Here is a 16,302-nt window from a genome sequence, read left to right as displayed (position 1 = left end):
CAGGTCCCATCCCCAGAAATTCCTATTTAATTAGTCTAGATGGGGCCTCAATGTTAGTAAGTACATTTGAAAAGCTCACCAGCTGAGTTTATTATGCAGCCAATGATGAGGACACTGCTCGGGCCACATCCTATTATCAAGTAAACCAGTATTTCTGGGAGTGGGACCCAGGCATCGGTATATTTCCACGACTCCCCTGGATAAGTCCAACGTTCACTCAGGGTTGAAAGTCACTGCTTCTGAGCCTCTAGCAATCCTGAAATTCCATGTGAGTGACGGACACTATGGAAACCCATGTGGCGCTGCAGTGTAGGGTAAGGACTCAGGGACACATGAAGCTGAGCTTTAGGAACCCACCAGTCCCTCTTGCAATGCCACCTGTGGCCGCTACTCCAGTAGAACGTGGCCCAGAGATTGGGTAATCCTGTGAGGGTCATCACATTGCTGCATCATCCGATCTTCACCGTTTCATCCTTCTGCTTCCTCTGATACTCCATTCACTCATTCGGTCAGTCCGACATTCTGGAAGTTTTTCATGCACCCTCCAGGAAACAAGACAAATTCCTGCCTTCTTGGAACTTATACTGGATTGTTGAACCTTTACAAACATTTATACTGAAATTTATACTAAATGTGAACTGAATTTCAGCATAGTGTCAGAAGTCCAAGTTTAACCAGAGACTGTAGAAGGAGCTTGTTCATAAGCCTGTGTGCATCCATTACACAAGCAGTAATTCCAATTTCAGGTGAACCGGGGCCACTTGCAGATGCGGATGACTGTCCCCGAATCCCAGGGCTTCCTGGGGTGCCAGGCCTGAGAGGACCAGAAGGAGCCATGGGACTCCCTGGAATGAGAGGCCCCCCAGGACCAGGTATGAGCCGCATGCTGATTGTTCCTTATTTTCACTGTATATTGCTGAAATGAAATTCTAGATGTTTTATTTTGTAGCTTTTGATATGGAGATTAATAACTAGTGAGAAGAAAACATGTCTTTCCTTTTGTAATTTGTTTCTACCTTGATCCAAAGTACATCAATCATAGGCTAACTGGATCCACATATCCCCTCTATTTATTTATTTTATTTTATTTTATTTTATTTTATTTTTGAGGTGGAGTCTCACTCTTTTGCCCAGGCTGGAGTGCAGTGGTGCTATCTCGCCTCACTGCAAGCTCCGCCTCCCGGGTTCTCGCCATTCTCCTGCCTCAGCCTCCCGAGTAGCTGGGACTACAGGCACCTGCCACCGCACCCGGCTAATTTTTTGTATTTTTAGTGGAGATGGGGTTTCACCGTGTTAGCCAGAAGGGTCTCCATCTCCTGAACTTGCGATCCTCCTGCCTTGGCCTCCCAAAGTGCTGGGATTACAGGAACCAGGGTGTTCTCTTTCCTTTCACCCCCCATGGCCCCACTGTGATTTGGGCTCTTTTTGGTTCAGGGACACAGGAATTGGAGTCAGAGCTGAATCTTGCACCGTTTGTTTTTCTTCTGGTTCCTCAAAACCAAGAAGTTAAGTGCTCAAGAGATGTCCCTCTCAACAGGAGTCAGACTGGTTCTTAGGTGGTGGCCAAAACAGCCCTGGAGCCTTCCTCAAATTAATGTGGGGTTTTCGTTGTGTGTGTTTGTTGCATTGCATCTGTGTTTGTGCACCAGGTTATTTGGGTGTTGGTTGCAGCAACTTCTTTTAATGGCCCGTGAGAACTGGGAATTGGGCCAGTCGTTACTTAACTCATCTTTCTTGATACTCCTTGCATGGATAAAGTTCTGTCAGTCAGTATTACTGGTCACTCAACCTCGTTTTAAAACCAAGCTGCCTTGTTATGTACATATTTGCAATATCCAGAGCTGGGTCCCTCCAACTTATAAAAATAACTTCCAGGTCAAAGATGTGACCTGTAACTGGGTTCTGCAAATTCAATTCAGTAAGTACTTCCGGACTCCCTCTACTCTTTGTAAAGTATGCTACTAGGTGGTGTGAGTGATACACAGATGAATAAGATGTGTTTTCCCCCTCCAGGGTCTCATAATCCCATGAAAGAAATAGCAGAATATAAATAACTTAAAGTAATGGTAGATTATTACACAATTCATGTTAAAAAGGAGATGCAGGCCGGGCACGGTGGCTCATGCCTGTAATCCCAGCACTTTGGGAGGTCAAGGTGGGTGGATCACCTGAGGTCAGGAGTTTGAGACTAGTCTGGCCAACATGGTGAAACCCTGTCTCTACTTAAAATACAAAATTAGCCGGGCGTGGTGGCAGGTGCCTGTAATCCCAGCTACTTGGGAGGCTGAGGCAGGAAAATTGCTTGAACCCAGGAGGCAGAGGTTGCCGTAAGCTGAGATTGCACCACTGAACTCCAGCCTGGGCAACAAGAGCAAAACTCCATCTAAAACAAAACAAACAAAAAAAAGAGTTGCAAGTTGAGGAGCCAGAATTGTTCAACAGGGAGATGGCGGGAGCACAGGCCAGGCTGACTGGCCTAATAACCAGGCATCTAGGAGTCAGCAACATCTTTGTTACTGTAACTGTGGTCCTGGTTCAGGAACCAGCAGCAACTCGGGTCCACCCCAGACCTACAGAATCAGAATCTGCATTTTAACAAGGTCCCCCAAATAGTGGCATACATATTCAAATTTGAGACGCCCTATTATATGAATGCACTCCTTAAAGATTCAGCTAAGAGTAGAACCTTTTTAGCAAGACAATACTAGCTGCAGGTTAAAATCACCTGGAGGATCTTAAAAGATTATTGGCGCCTGGGTCTCATCTCAGACTAATAGAATGTGGAAGGTGGCAAAGCCTGAATGTCAGCATTTTTCAATGCCCCCCAAGTGACTATAGCAGGTTGAAACGCATTGCTCCACCTCAACATCAAAACTGAGGTGAGAGGGGTGGCTGGGGTCACCCACTGTGGTGGCTTAGCAAAATAACCAAAGAAAGTAACTGGGAAGAGAAAAATATGTGAGCGGGTCAGTTCTTTACCCTTGAACATGATAGTTATCTCTGACATGAACAAGAACAAGTTTTTCTCTCCATAGACTATGAGCTTCTGAAAGAGGGTCTAGTGCTTATGTGGCCCAGGTGTGCTTGCCTGTGATGTCTAATTCCTCCTGACTTAGGGTTGCATGGGCTAATCAGCTGCACGTGGCCACAGGAGGGCCTTCCCTGGGTTCCTGTGCCCTCTCTTCATTGAAGCCACTGACCCTGCCTGCTGGAAGTGGGGACACTCCAAGGCCACCTCTCTGCCATCTACATGATTATGATATTTTTTACAAAGTGCCCCGTCATTCTGGTGAAGCATTGCCTTCTCTTCCTATGTTCTCACCATGTGGCCCAGCTTCCCTGGGGCTCCTTTTTGTCCTGTGCACCCACTCCCAAGCCCTTACTTTCTTCTGGGTCCCCTCTTCTTTGATAGGAGCCTCTGGGTTCCTGTTACAAAGGACCTCTCTTCCCCGCGATGTATTCCTCGGCCTTGTCTATGGCCCATTGGCCACACTGGCTGTATTCACTGAAGGAAGAAGTTCAGTGAATCCTGTCCAGTTACTGAAGAGTGATAGGTCTATTCTAAGGGCCTAATGGCCAGCCCTGGCTGACCTGGGCCATCTGCAGGCCATGTTGCTCATTCTCCAGCGTTTCCTGAAGGCATTTTTTCAGCAGGGTGTGAGGGGCCATATATACCACTCCAGCCTGGGCAACAAGAGCGAAACTCCGTCTAAAACAAAAACAAAACAAAGCCAAAAAAAAAAGAGTTGCAAGTCAAAGGTATTGGGAGAATGGGATGGGTAGAGGTTAATTCCAGTGTGGAGAACTGCAGGACTGCTAGGACTCCAGCAAGAGCTGGTATTTGAGCATAGCCTTAAGGAAAGGTAGGGCTTATATACCACCACCATATATACCACCCTCAAGATTGAGTGCCATAAAGAAACAGCTGCCATGAAGAAACGGCTGCCACTAGAAAGAACAATGTTCACTTAAAATGACATTGTTGGTATCTTCCTGTTTTCCCTTCCAAATCTTCTCTTTTCTGCTCCTCTCCCTCCTCCTCCCTGCCACCCTCAAGTAGACAAAAAAGATAACTACTGAGTACTGGGCTTAATTCCTGGGTGATGAAATAATCTGTATAACAAACCTCCATGACATGAGTTTTCCTATGTAACAAACCTTCACATGTACCCCTGAACCTAAAATCAAAGGTAAAAAAAAAAATTAAAAAGTCTTTTCTTTCGTCACTTTACTGATTTTGTAACCATGTGCTGCAGCTGAGACTTACATAAAAATGAACAAACTTCTGGCTCTTTCCTCCCCAGTGTGTGTGGATGACAGCCACCATGAAGTGGGTCCATTAGGAGTTCTCCACCATGGGAGGCCTAACGCTCTTCTACACACTGATCTCTTTGATCTACACCTTTTCCTTCCAGGGCGGCCCTCAAAGGCTGAAGCTTCCTTCAGTGAACTCAAAAGTGTTATCCATTTTGTTTTGAACTGTTCCTGCCTAATGGACGTTCCCACACCCTGTTAGGGTTGTGTTTCTCTTCAAGGCAACACTTGCCCTCTCAGGAGGTCATCCATCTAACACTGGAGGGTTTTTTTGATGTTTAGTTTTATTCTCTAAAACTAGTTCCAAGTAGGGAGCAAGTCCATAATGCAGAAAGCTCTGAACATAGAACTCGGGTTAACAAGAGCCTTCCTTCCTGTTTCTTGGGAAATGTCTTCCGCCTGACAATTTCTCTCTGCCTCACCCTAAAAGGAGTAAAGCCCACATGATAACATCTGGTGTCAGGATTCTTTTTCCCAGATCCTCAGTGATCTCACCATGAGTCTGTACATCAGGAGGAATGCCTGCTGCTGCCTGTTCAGTGGAAGGGGGAACTCCTCACCCATATGCACCAGGGCAGCCCTTTCTTCAATATATTGCACGTTGGAATCATCTTATCGGGTGGGACAGAGAAAGGAATGCTCTGAGCTCGCTGTTTGGGCCCCGTGTTCCTTCCAAGATAACTGATACTCTCTTGGAAGGTGGTGGAGTTCCAGATGCCACCAGCAGTGCCACCCCGGGAAGAGGAGGTTTCTGCCCAGTCACCAGGAAGGGCAGGGCTCCTCTCACCCAGATGGAGAGGAGGGGATGTGTCCTTTCTCACCTACTGAATGGTAACCACATACAGCATGCAGTCCAGGACACTCTGGAATAATTCGTTTCTAATCCTGGGAGTACAAAAGCATAACAGGAGCATATCGGACGCTGATATGTCTACACTGAGTGTAGCTCAACCAGCACAGGGCATGGAGGGGAGAGACCAGCTGGTCATAGGGGTGGAAGAAGAAGGGGACACTCTCAGGCAGGCAATCTGAGGACACAATTTTACAAGCAGTGGGGCATGTGGAACCAAGGGGAGGAAGTGAGACATCTACCTCATCACCCGAGCACTTTAGTCCCCTGCTTCGGCTTTGGAGTCAGATGATCTTTGCTGCGACCCCTCAACCTTGTTGCTGCAGCATAGCGGTAGATAACACGTAAATGAATGCATGTGTTCCACTGTAACTGGGGTTACTAAAATGGGCAGTAAATGGCCCACAGGCTGTAATTTGCCAACCACCGTTCTAGAGACCATAAGAAGCTTGAGGGCAGGATATTGTTTTATTCAGTGTGATAACCACACACAGGCCTGGGTCATGGAGGGTGTTTGGTAAACATTTGGTGAATGAATACATGACTCTTGGATGTAGCCTACTGTGTGGAGCGGTTTCTCAACCTCAGTGCTACTGACATTTGGGGCCCTATGATTCTTTATCCTGGAGGGCTGTTTGGTGGATTCTAGGATGTCGAGCAGCATCTCTCGCCCCTATCCTACTAGATGCCAGTAATGACCTCTTCCTCCATTTGAGGATCAAAAGTGCCTCCAGATATTGCCAAGTGTCTGCTGGGGGGTGGGGGGCGGCGGTGCAGAACCACCCAGTGTTGAAGACCATTTACGTAGGGAGGGATGTGGCAGGAGATGGGAGATGCACCTTTAGCCTGTAGGGGAGGCATTTGGTGAAGGGGAAAAAAAAAACTTTATTACAAAAGAAAAAGGTAACTTAAAACTAAACACACTTTGGCCAGGCATGGTGGTTCATGCCTGTAATCCCAGCACTTTGGGCAGCCGAGGTGGAGGTGGATCACGAGGTCAGGAGATGGAGACCATCCTGGCTAACACAGTGAAACCCCGTCTCTACTGAAAATACAAAAAATTAGCCGGGCGTGGTGGCGGGCGCCTGTAGTCCCAGCTACTCAGAAGGCTGAGGCAGGAGAATGGCGTGAACCCGGGAGGCGGAGCTTGCAGTGAACCGAGATCGTGCCACTGCACTCCAGCCTGGGTGACAGAGCGAGACTGTCTCAAAAAAAAACAACAAAAAAACCCTAAACACACTTTTAAAAGACACATTGCCTGGGTATTTTTCTAGTTTTATTGCCGCATGATCATCCTAGGCAGACTCTTTGGCAAACTGTTCTTAACCTTACTTCTATGTCATTACATATTTTCCTACAATATTATCTGTAGTAGCTGAGGAACATTGCCATATCTGATTGTGCCACAATTTATTTAACCACTGCCTTCACCAATTATTGATTGGTTTGCTGCTAGCTGCTCTGCTAGAAATAAGTTAATCCAGCAAGGCCCTGCTTTTTGGAGCCACAGGCTAGCAGAAAATGAAGACATGGAGCGAGTCAGTTTGGAAGTGTTGAGTGTTAACATGGGGTAATGTGGGAATTTCTAAAAGGGGAGCTGAACCTGTGGGTACGGAGGGGGCGTCACAAGGAATATTTAAGGCTTTGGTTCTCGAGCTTCACGGACCATCAGAATCCCTGAAGAGCTTGTTGAAACGCAGCTCGCTGGGGCCCACCCTAGACCTGATTTGTTAGGTAAGGAGAGGGCTCTGAGAGTCTTTATTTCTAGCACGTTCCCAGGTGCTGCCACTGCTGCTGCTAGTCCAGTAACTACTCTGATTTAAGGAGTTTCCACTTTCTCACTACGATAAGCAACTGGTAATGATATCTTACGTATGTGCATCCCTGATTATCATGAAGAAATAGTGTAATGGATAAGAATAGAGGTTCTGGAAATAAGGGCCGGGTGTGGTGGCTCACGCCTATAATCCCAGTACTATGGGAGGCTGAGGTGGGCAGATCACCTGAGGTCAGGAGTTCGAGACCAGCCTGGCCAACATGGTGAAACCCAATCTCTACTAAAATCACAAAAAAATTAGCTGGGTGTGGTGGCGTGCACCTGTAGTCCCAGCTCTGAGGCAGGAGAATCGCTTGAACCCAAGAGGCGGAGGTTGCAGTGAGCTGAGGTTATGCCACCACACTCCAGCATGGCCAACAGAGTGAGACTCCATCTCAAAAAAAAAAAAAAATTAGCCAGGCATGGTGGCGCATGCCTGTAGTCCCAGCTACTCGGCAGGCTGTACCTTTAGCCTTTTGGGGAGGCAGGAGAATCGCTTGAATCCGGAAGGCAGAGGCTGCAGTGAGCTGAGATACTGCCACTCTACTCTAGCCAGGGCGATAGAGCGAGACTCCATCTGGAAAAAAAAAAAAAGAGTAGAGATTCTGGAAATAGATGACATGTGTTCATAACTCTGGCTCTACCACATAACCCATGACTCAGTTTCCTGATCTGTAAGAAGGGCTGATTGTGAGGATTATGTGGATTCACTAACATAAAAAGCACTTAGAACACGACCTGACACAGAATAAACAGTACATGTGTTTGCTATTATTGTTGTTTCTTTAAACTAAATTCCCTGAGTAGAATTTCTGGTTTCAAGAATAGGCAGAAATGTAGGATTTTCAAAATATGCCACTAAGGTCATCACCGGAAAGAGTTTTAAAGTTAAATCATCTACAGCATTTGTTCTCGAAGTGTGGTTCCTGGGACTGGCAGCATCAGCATCACCTGGAGACTTCTAGAAATGCAGATTCTCAGGCCCCACCCCAGACCTACCAAGGCAGATACTGATTGCTACCAAAGTGTGAGCCAGTGTTGCAGAATGTCTCTGTTCTCAGGAGCAGTAGTGACTGTGTCATTGTGCTGTTTAGTCCTGTGTTTCCTATTGATGTTGCTCAGGTGGATTGGAGGAGGAAGATTAGAGTCCAGGGTTGCTCTAGGCAAGTTAGCTACTCTACTATGTGTGGATGCACAGTCAGGGCCTCACCTGGGGCCACTGAGGGACAGGGAGGGGCCTGTGTGGGAAATCTTTGATTCCTGGTAGCTTGCAACACCAAGTCAAACCTCCTTAACCCTCCATGCATCCTTTTCATGACAGGGTTGCTGCTTTAAGGGCAGAGGGTTTCGGTCAGTGTCTGTGTTAACAGACTCATTTAATGGTTATCAGGCAAGGCTGGTCCCTTAGTAGGATAGGGGAGGGAGGCTCCATGAATTCCTCAGTTGACTGGCATCCTCAGCTTTGTCATCATCCCCCAGTCACTGGAGGGCGGAGGCAAGAGTGAAAGCCACTTAAGCAAGCCCCTTTGACTTAATGTTTGATTTTAGGCGATGTGTTGGTCTGCTCGGGCTGCCACAACAAAGTATCACCGACATGGTGGCTTAAACAACAGGTAGTTCTAGATGCAGAAATCCAAGATCAAGGAGCCACGACAGGGCTGGTTTCTCCCAAGCCCTCCCTCTGTGGCTTGCGGATGCCACCATCTTCCTGTGTCCTCACATGGCCTCTCCTCTGTGCCATTCCAGGGACATGGATCCCCGGGGTCCCTTTCCCTGTCCAAATTTTCTCCTTGCCTAAGGAGACTAGTCAGCCTGGATTAGGGCCCAGCCTAACAGCCTCATTGAACAGAATCACCTCCTTAAAGGTACTGTCTCCAAATACAGTCACATTCTGAGATATGGGGGCTAGGACTTCAACATATGAAATTTGGGGGTACACAGATCAGCCCATACCAGGCTACTCTGTAGGAGAGAGAGAGAGAATAGAAAGAGAATAGAATAATAAGTAGAGACTGGAAATCTGGAGAAGGCTAGTAATTCAGGAAATTAGGTGTAATAGCAATAGACTCGTCCAAAGACAATTATTGTGTGTGCGCTCCCCTGACTGAAGGGAGATGGTGGCTAATGAATTGAGGCCTTGACAAAAAAGTAACTGCATACTTAGAGAACCCCTCAAGGATTACCCCAACTGCGGCCGAGTCCCCCAGGTTATATCCAGAGCTCTGCAGCTTGTCAGGGGCAGGGTCTGGTGCTTGATGGCCATTTGCACTTCACCCTCTTGGGCCCAAGTTTCCTCTCCACATGTGACTGGCTCTGTGACCTTTGTGAGCCCCAGTCTCTTCACTGGTACCACTGGCACGTACGAGTACCTAGTCATATGGCTGCTGGCAAGACTGAACCGGACAATCCACATACAGGGATGAGCATCGTACCTAGCACATTGTAAACACTCAGTAAAAAGCTGTTTTTAAAAATTGCTGCACCTATCATGCTCCAGATTTAATGTGACCCCAAATGAAACCAATTAAATTTCATTCATTTCTCCATCTAGGCTTTTAAACAATCATTATTAAGGAACATATTTATTATAAATGCCATACATGTTCAGTAGTTTTTTTTTTTTTTTTTTTTAAGTCAAATATACAAGACGATGAAGAAAATGTGAAAACCTGTCTCTCAGCATCTCCCTGGTCTGGCTTCAAATCCTGGCCCAGCCCTTAAGCAAATTATTTGACCTCTCAGAGCCTCAGTTACCCCAACTGCAAGCGGTGATAGTAAAATGCCAACTTCATATCATCGCAAAGACTGAACGAGCTGATGCATGCAGCCAAAGTGGGAAGGAAGCCTGGGGCGGGCACATGGTATAGGCACGGTAAATGCTAGCAGGTGTCATGGTTGCTTTCACCACCAGCATCATAAACTTTTGTGCAGGGTGCAAAGGAGAGCCTGGGCTGGACGGCAGGAGGGGCATGGATGGCATTCCTGGGTCTCCTGGGCCTCCCGGACGTAAAGGTGACACAGGAGAAGACGGCTATCCCGGAGGACCAGGTAGAGTTTCAGTCTCTCCTCTTTTCTCTGACACTGTAAATCTTAGAGTTGTATACAAAATCTCTGACCTCTCAAGTGGCTTTCCAAACAGGATCCTATTCAGATCATTTGCCTTAGATGCTGACTCACCAGGTATCAGAGACAGAAGCAATGAGAACAGAGTGGGATGCATCTCCTATGATCTAACTGATGCTAAACCATCATAAAACCTAGACAAGGCCCTGCATCCTATTCAGTATTTTCCCAAACTGCTATACATCATCATCGAAGTATTGGCCATTTCTGCGGTTCACTTTCCAAGGTCATGAAGGGACTGTCAGCCTGGTGGCCGTGGGGTCACCCCTGAGAGGCTGTGATGAAGACCTTAGGGATGATGTGTGTGTTCTCACCCTCTGTAAGTGGCCGAATTGCCTGATTTCCTGAGTTCACATCATCTTATCATATAACTATTAGTACACTGATGTAGGAAACAGGGCTCTTTCTTAAAAAAAAAAAGCGGGGGGGAAGTGGTATTGGGAAAGGGGAGCTAGGACTCTTCAGAATAGAAGTGTGAAACAATGCACCAGGAAGCTCGTTAGGCACATGGATCCAAAGAGCCCAAGACACAATCCCATCCCCAGAGAGTACCTGGCCAGGGGTGCAAACTCCTGTACCAGGTTAGTAGTGGGTAGAAATGAATGAGGAGGGCTGGGTGGGGTCTGTAGCAGAATGGAGCTTTGGCTAAAAGCTGCAGCTCAGCTCCAGCCAATTATAGTCTACAGAAATGTGGGCCTACACTCTGCTCTTTTCAAGTTCAAAATATCAACTTGTAAAATCCTTACAGGTCAAAACACATGAGCAGGCCTGATTCAGTCCACAGGGTACTGCTTTGTCATCTCTGGTTGACAGTGTAGACAGGGAGAACCTGCCAGTCTTGCAGAACCAAGAGTAGGACACAAAAACAAAATACCTTTTGGTTTCAATGTCTAACTTCACCTTTTGCTCTTGGTAATTAGAAACAGCTCCTGGCCTTCTTCAATAGTTCAGTGCTTTAGAGGTGCTGGAGGATACAGACCCTGCTCACGCTCTCTAGAACTGTTGGTTTCCCATCTGCCAACAACAATGCTAGAATGAGGCCTTCCTTCCATTTCCCTCTCTTCTCAAAGAAGAGAGCCACACTTGTAGATGTGGATCCCAAGCCTTTGCCCTTCTCAGAATGAAGCTGACAATATGCTGGAACCAGGGAAGAGGTCTGGGAGGTGTAAGAAAGACCGACTTTGGGAAGCACCTCTTCTGCAGTTCAGTCTGGGGAGTCCACACTTGCGGTGTGTCATTACACTGTCCTCGTTCTTTTCTTCCTAGCGTATTTCATAACTTACCTTTTTGTTGTGCTTATTGTTTCTTATTTCTCTTCCTCAAGTGTAATGCAAGATCTAGGAGGGCAGGGATTTTTCTCTGTTTTTTGTCTTTATGCTAATGTAGCCCAGGCACCTAGGAGTTGCTTGGAACAAATACTTGCTGACTGAGTTGTGTGTACCTTGGCTGTGCAGCTGTGTACATTCCAGAAGGCGGGGAGGGGCTGAGTCATGCTCCCCTCTGCTCCCTGAGTGCTTAGCACAGTGCCAGAACAGAGGTGCTTAATGTATTTGTTAAACCGAACCCCCTAACCTGCCTTCGTTTTTTTTTTCTTTGTTCCTCCAGGGCCTCCTGGTCCCACTGGGGATCCTGGGCCCAAAGGGTTTGGCGCTGGATACCTCAGTGGCTTCCTACTGGTTCTCCACAGTCAGACAGACCAGGAGCCCACCTGCCCCCTGGGCATGCCCAGGCTCTGGACTGGGTATAGTCTGTTATACCTGGAAGGACAAGAGAAAGCTCACAATCAAGACCTTGGTATGGATACAGGATCACCCATGTCCATTGCCTGAAGAGTAAAATTTGGGATTAATTTTACTGATTCATCAACACCTTAAATGATCACTAATCTTATATGGGATTATTCTGACTTTTTTAAAAAAACACTGGCGTGCTCATTCTCAGCTAATCCTTTAAAATTATGATCCTATGAAGTGTCAAAGAAGCTCATTCTGGCTATAATTATTATCTGGCTATAATAAGTATATTATCTGGCTAATAAGTATATTATTAGTGTTATAAAAATGATTCTTCCTCAGTAAGTTAAATGTAACTCTGTTATCAAATGTACTTTTTGCTTCTAAATGTAAATTAACCAGAATGTGGTCAGTTCCTGTACTTATATGTAAAGTGGTGCAGCCACAGCACCCTGATGGTTATGTTACAGCACTTGCCAGCATCAACTCCCTACCCTACTACAATTTGTTCTTAAATTACAGAAGTTTATTTTGAGGGTTATCTCTTGGTGCTCTTTGTCAATTTTCTTTTCCTTTCTTGTCTTTTTTGAGATGGAGCCTTGCTCTGTTGCCCAGGCGGGAGTGAGTGCAGTGGCACGATCTTGGCTCACTGCAACCTCCGCCTCCAGGGTTCAAGCGATTCTCCTGCCTCAGCCTCCTGAGTAGCTGAGACTACAGGCTTGTGCCACTATGCCTGGGTAATTTTTGTATTTCTTTGCCATGTTGGCTAGGTTGGTCTCGAATACCTGACCTCAGGTGATCTGCCCGCCTTGGCCTCCCATAGTGCTGGGATTACAGGTGTGAGCCACCGCACCCAGCCCTTGTCAATTTTCAATAGTAAATTTGCAAGCTGCAGGGACTGATTTTACATCAAAGGCTTAAGTACCTGGCTGCTGGGAAACACTGTCTTTCCAAGAAAATCATGGTTAGAATGGAAGGTGCAGGAAGGATATGCTGACGGGGACAGTTGACGGTGAGGTGCTTGCCATTACTCTCACTAGGCAGTGACCCCAGCTGTTAATGAGGGTGGTCAAAGAGTGCAAACCTGGTGTGGCAACTACTTATACATCCCCTGCATTTCTCCCTTGGGTTTGGCATGGCCTTTCCCATCACAAGGGGCCAGTTTCTTGGAGCACAGGATAAAGGAGGAAGTGATGTTTAATATCCTGAATCAGTTTCCTTCTCTCCTCCTCTCCCTCTGCCATCAATTTCTTTCCTGCCTGGTGTTTGTATAATCAGTCTTGCTTCTCCCCCCTTGGTCTAACCAGAGCACACATCTTAAAACTCTGCAGAACTCTTGGGATAAAGTCCAAACTCCTTAACGAGATTGACAAAGGTCACATCCAATGGTCTGATTTATCACTGGACACCCCTGAGACAGACAGACAATACAGACACCCTCTCCTCACATTCCCTGCACTGAACATGTCTGAGTTCTCTGAGCTCCACGCTCCCCTATCTCCGGCCCCCTCTGACGCTGTATCTCTCTTTTGAGTAGTCACTACCACCATCTCCAAGCCTGGCTAAATCCTTTTCATATTTCAAGTCCTAACTTAAAATCACATATTCCAGTTATCCTTCCTTGAGGTCCCAGAACCCTACACTTCTCATTCTTAGGGCTTGTTGTGCTATATTTTCATTGCTTGTTTGCTCATCCAGTTCCCCGCTAGGCCATGAGCTTCCTGAACACAGAGATGTGCTCGGTGCTCACCTCCAGCACCTGCCCTCCTGCTTGGCTCATGAATGAGGGATGAGGGGATGAGGGCTGGCCCACAGGACCAGGGAGGTGTCAGAAATGGCTTCCCCACCACAGAAGTAGGCTTTGGCGAGGGCCTCCAGATTCCAGAACACGTATCTGCAAAGGCCAGATGGAGGAAGGAAGGGTTTGGGAACACCTGCATGGGGGGTGCTTGGACACCAGCTGTCTCTTCTTCCTTCCCAAGGTCTGGCAGGGTCTTGCCTTCCCGTGTTTAGCACGCTGCCCTTTGCCTACTGCAACATCCACCAGGTGTGCCACTATGCCCAGAGAAACGACAGATCCTACTGGCTGGCCAGCGCTGCACCCCTCCCCATGATGCCACTCTCTGAAGAGGCGATCCGCCCCTATGTCAGCCGCTGTGCGGTATGCGAGGCCCCGGCCCAGGCGGTGGCGGTGCACAGCCAGGACCAGTCCATCCCCCCATGTCCGCAGACCTGGAGGAGCCTCTGGATTGGGTATTCATTCCTGATGGTGAGTCCCGTGCTCTTGAACCCTGGCACATTCACCATTTCCTAACACCTTCTCCCGTCCTTTCTGTCTGGATTGGACAGTAATTCGGAGCACTCTGCACTTAGGACATAAGGTCACAGAGGCTGTTGCAAACCATAGCCTGTTGGGATGCAGGGCCATTATCTTTTAAAAACACTGGGATTGATTTTGATCACATGGGTAGAATTTAGAAGATGAATTTGCGTCAGCCGTCGGTGAAACTGGAGCCAATTTGTGTGCATACTCACCACGCTGACTACGGCTCCTTTTCAGCAGCTTGTATTTTATTCTTTATAGAATAATCTAAGGAAAAAATGTTAAGATCAGACCCAAACCTGGGTGTGTCCCTGATTGGGTCTGGGGTTGTCTGTGTGTGTCTGAGCCCTAATTCTCTCTTGTTTTCTGGGTAGCACACAGGAGCTGGGGACCAAGGAGGAGGGCAGGCCCTCATGTCACCCGGCAGCTGCCTGGAAGATTTCAGAGCAGCACCATTCCTTGAATGCCAAGGCCGGCAGGGAACTTGCCACTTTTTTGCAAATGAGTATAGCTTCTGGCTGACAACAGTGAAAGCAGACTTGCAGTTTTCCCCTGCTCCAGCACCAGACACCTTAAAAGAAAGCCAGGCCCAACGCCAGAAAATCAGCCGGTGCCAGGTCTGTGTGAAGTATAGCTAGAGAATGCGAAATTCACCAACACATGGCCAAGAGAAACTTCCTAGGGGGCTAAGACTTCCTAGACTGTGCTAAGAGACGTCATGGTGCTCATTTTGGACTCTCTTTCAGTAGTTCCTTCTGTTTTGTCGTGGTTGTTCCTAGAGTCCTCTGGTTCCTTTACACATTAAGCAAATGCTGCACGGATGGATCTGTTTGGACCTCCCAGTCTAGATGGAACCTAGATACTCTTATTTTACTGAGGATGACCGAAGAACTGGCTTTATTTAAACATATGCTAATTCTCAGAAAGTCAAGTAGATGATAAAGGCCAGATTACAAATTACATTACTGAAAACTTCATTTGTGGGTGAACAGTGTCTCAAACAATAGAAGTCAATTACTGTATAATACAGTGGGCTTCTGGATGGATTTTACAGGAAAAAATAAGTCAATGAATGAAACTAGAAAGCAGAGATTTTCAACATTTCAGAATGATTTCCTCTGTAATCTATTTTTCCATATACTTTAAATAATGGTAAAACCACGACCCAAAGTGATTTTCTTTTTTTTAAAGAGGAAAAAAAAAAAAAAAAAAATCACACTGCTAGCATTAACAGTTCGTTTCAAAGGAGAATGAATCATGATGCCAGAAAGGCCCACAGTCGCCGTATTCCAGAGATGCGACATTAGCATAAACACATCACAGATGAATATAAAACATTATGTTCTCTTCTGCATTTTTCAGAGAATAGAAATGCCTACTTTGGCAACCCTTTTGAAAAGTAGCAATTATGGAAAAAAAAATATATTCAATAAGAGATTAGGAGCCTAAAAGCTATTAGTGAATATTAAGGTAGTTATTCACAAAAATTGACTCCCCATTGCAGGGAACTTCCAGACAGACCACTTTTCCCCAGTCGGGGTCCGGCGTGTCACCGGTGTGTGCGTGCTAATGGGACTGGCGCTACATAGGGCTTACTCAGGCAGGCACACGCTTCATACAAAGCATCTCACTCCCCTCCCCAGGAGAGCCTGCACAGCTTTTTGCACTCACAACGGACACTTTTCTCCACACACATAATGGCAGCTCACTCGGGGACGTGACAGAGCTATCATTATGCACTTGGGAGAAAATTAAGGGCCGACTTAATTAAACTTAGGTAAGAAGATTCATTTAAGTCAGGGTTACCCCACCAGGAGGACATGGCATTATCTTTAAACGAAACAAAGACGATTTATAATTTGAATTTTATGCTCCCGTGGTTGGCTGTTACAGGAGCATCCCATTTTGCCAATTTTAAAGACATTCTTGTATTTTATATCAGTCTCATACCAAGGCAACAGTTTGATATTTGGCATTAGTATTTTGTATAAAAGTTTAGAATGTGTGTCAATTTACACTGAGTATTTTTTCTGTAAAGCAAAAGATCCCTTTTTCTATTTTGCTAGGAATTTGGTGATCTAATCCTAAATTTAAAAGATTTGTTGGGAAAAAATTTTAGTAAATTCACCTTCCTCATCTAAAA

At 46.4% G+C, this 16,302-nt stretch overlaps 1 protein-coding gene across 6 annotated transcripts in view; it reads left to right on the top strand.

The window, feature by feature from the left end:
* Positions 1 to 16,302, top strand: part of COL4A4 (collagen type IV alpha 4 chain) — a 169,751-nt gene that overhangs the window by 121,015 nt on the left and 32,434 nt on the right. For 4 of the 6 annotated variants that reach the window (XM_017887014.1, XM_017887013.1, XM_017887016.1 and 1 more), the window contains 5 exons: positions 747 to 872; positions 9,912 to 10,028; positions 11,709 to 11,897; positions 13,819 to 14,105; positions 14,534 to 15,344. In XM_017887014.1, coding sequence (XP_017742503.1) covers positions 747 to 872; positions 9,912 to 10,028; positions 11,709 to 11,897; positions 13,819 to 14,105; positions 14,534 to 14,797 — 983 coding nt within the window. In that variant the 3' untranslated portion in view covers positions 14,798 to 15,344. Of the gene's footprint in view, positions 1 to 746; positions 873 to 9,911; positions 10,029 to 11,708; positions 11,898 to 13,818; positions 14,106 to 14,533; positions 15,345 to 16,302 lie in introns of those variants that run through there. The other 2 variants (XR_001888181.1, XM_017887015.1) reach the window with 1 other exon arrangement.

The sequence above is a fragment of the Rhinopithecus bieti genome, unplaced genomic scaffold (genome assembly GCF_001698545.2).
Source record: "Rhinopithecus bieti isolate Rb0 unplaced genomic scaffold, ASM169854v2 scaffold_15336, whole genome shotgun sequence".
NCBI lineage: Eukaryota > Metazoa > Chordata > Mammalia > Primates > Cercopithecidae > Rhinopithecus > Rhinopithecus bieti.
The sequence above is the reverse complement of the archived record's forward strand: the minus strand, read 5'-3'. Positions and strand labels throughout refer to the sequence as shown.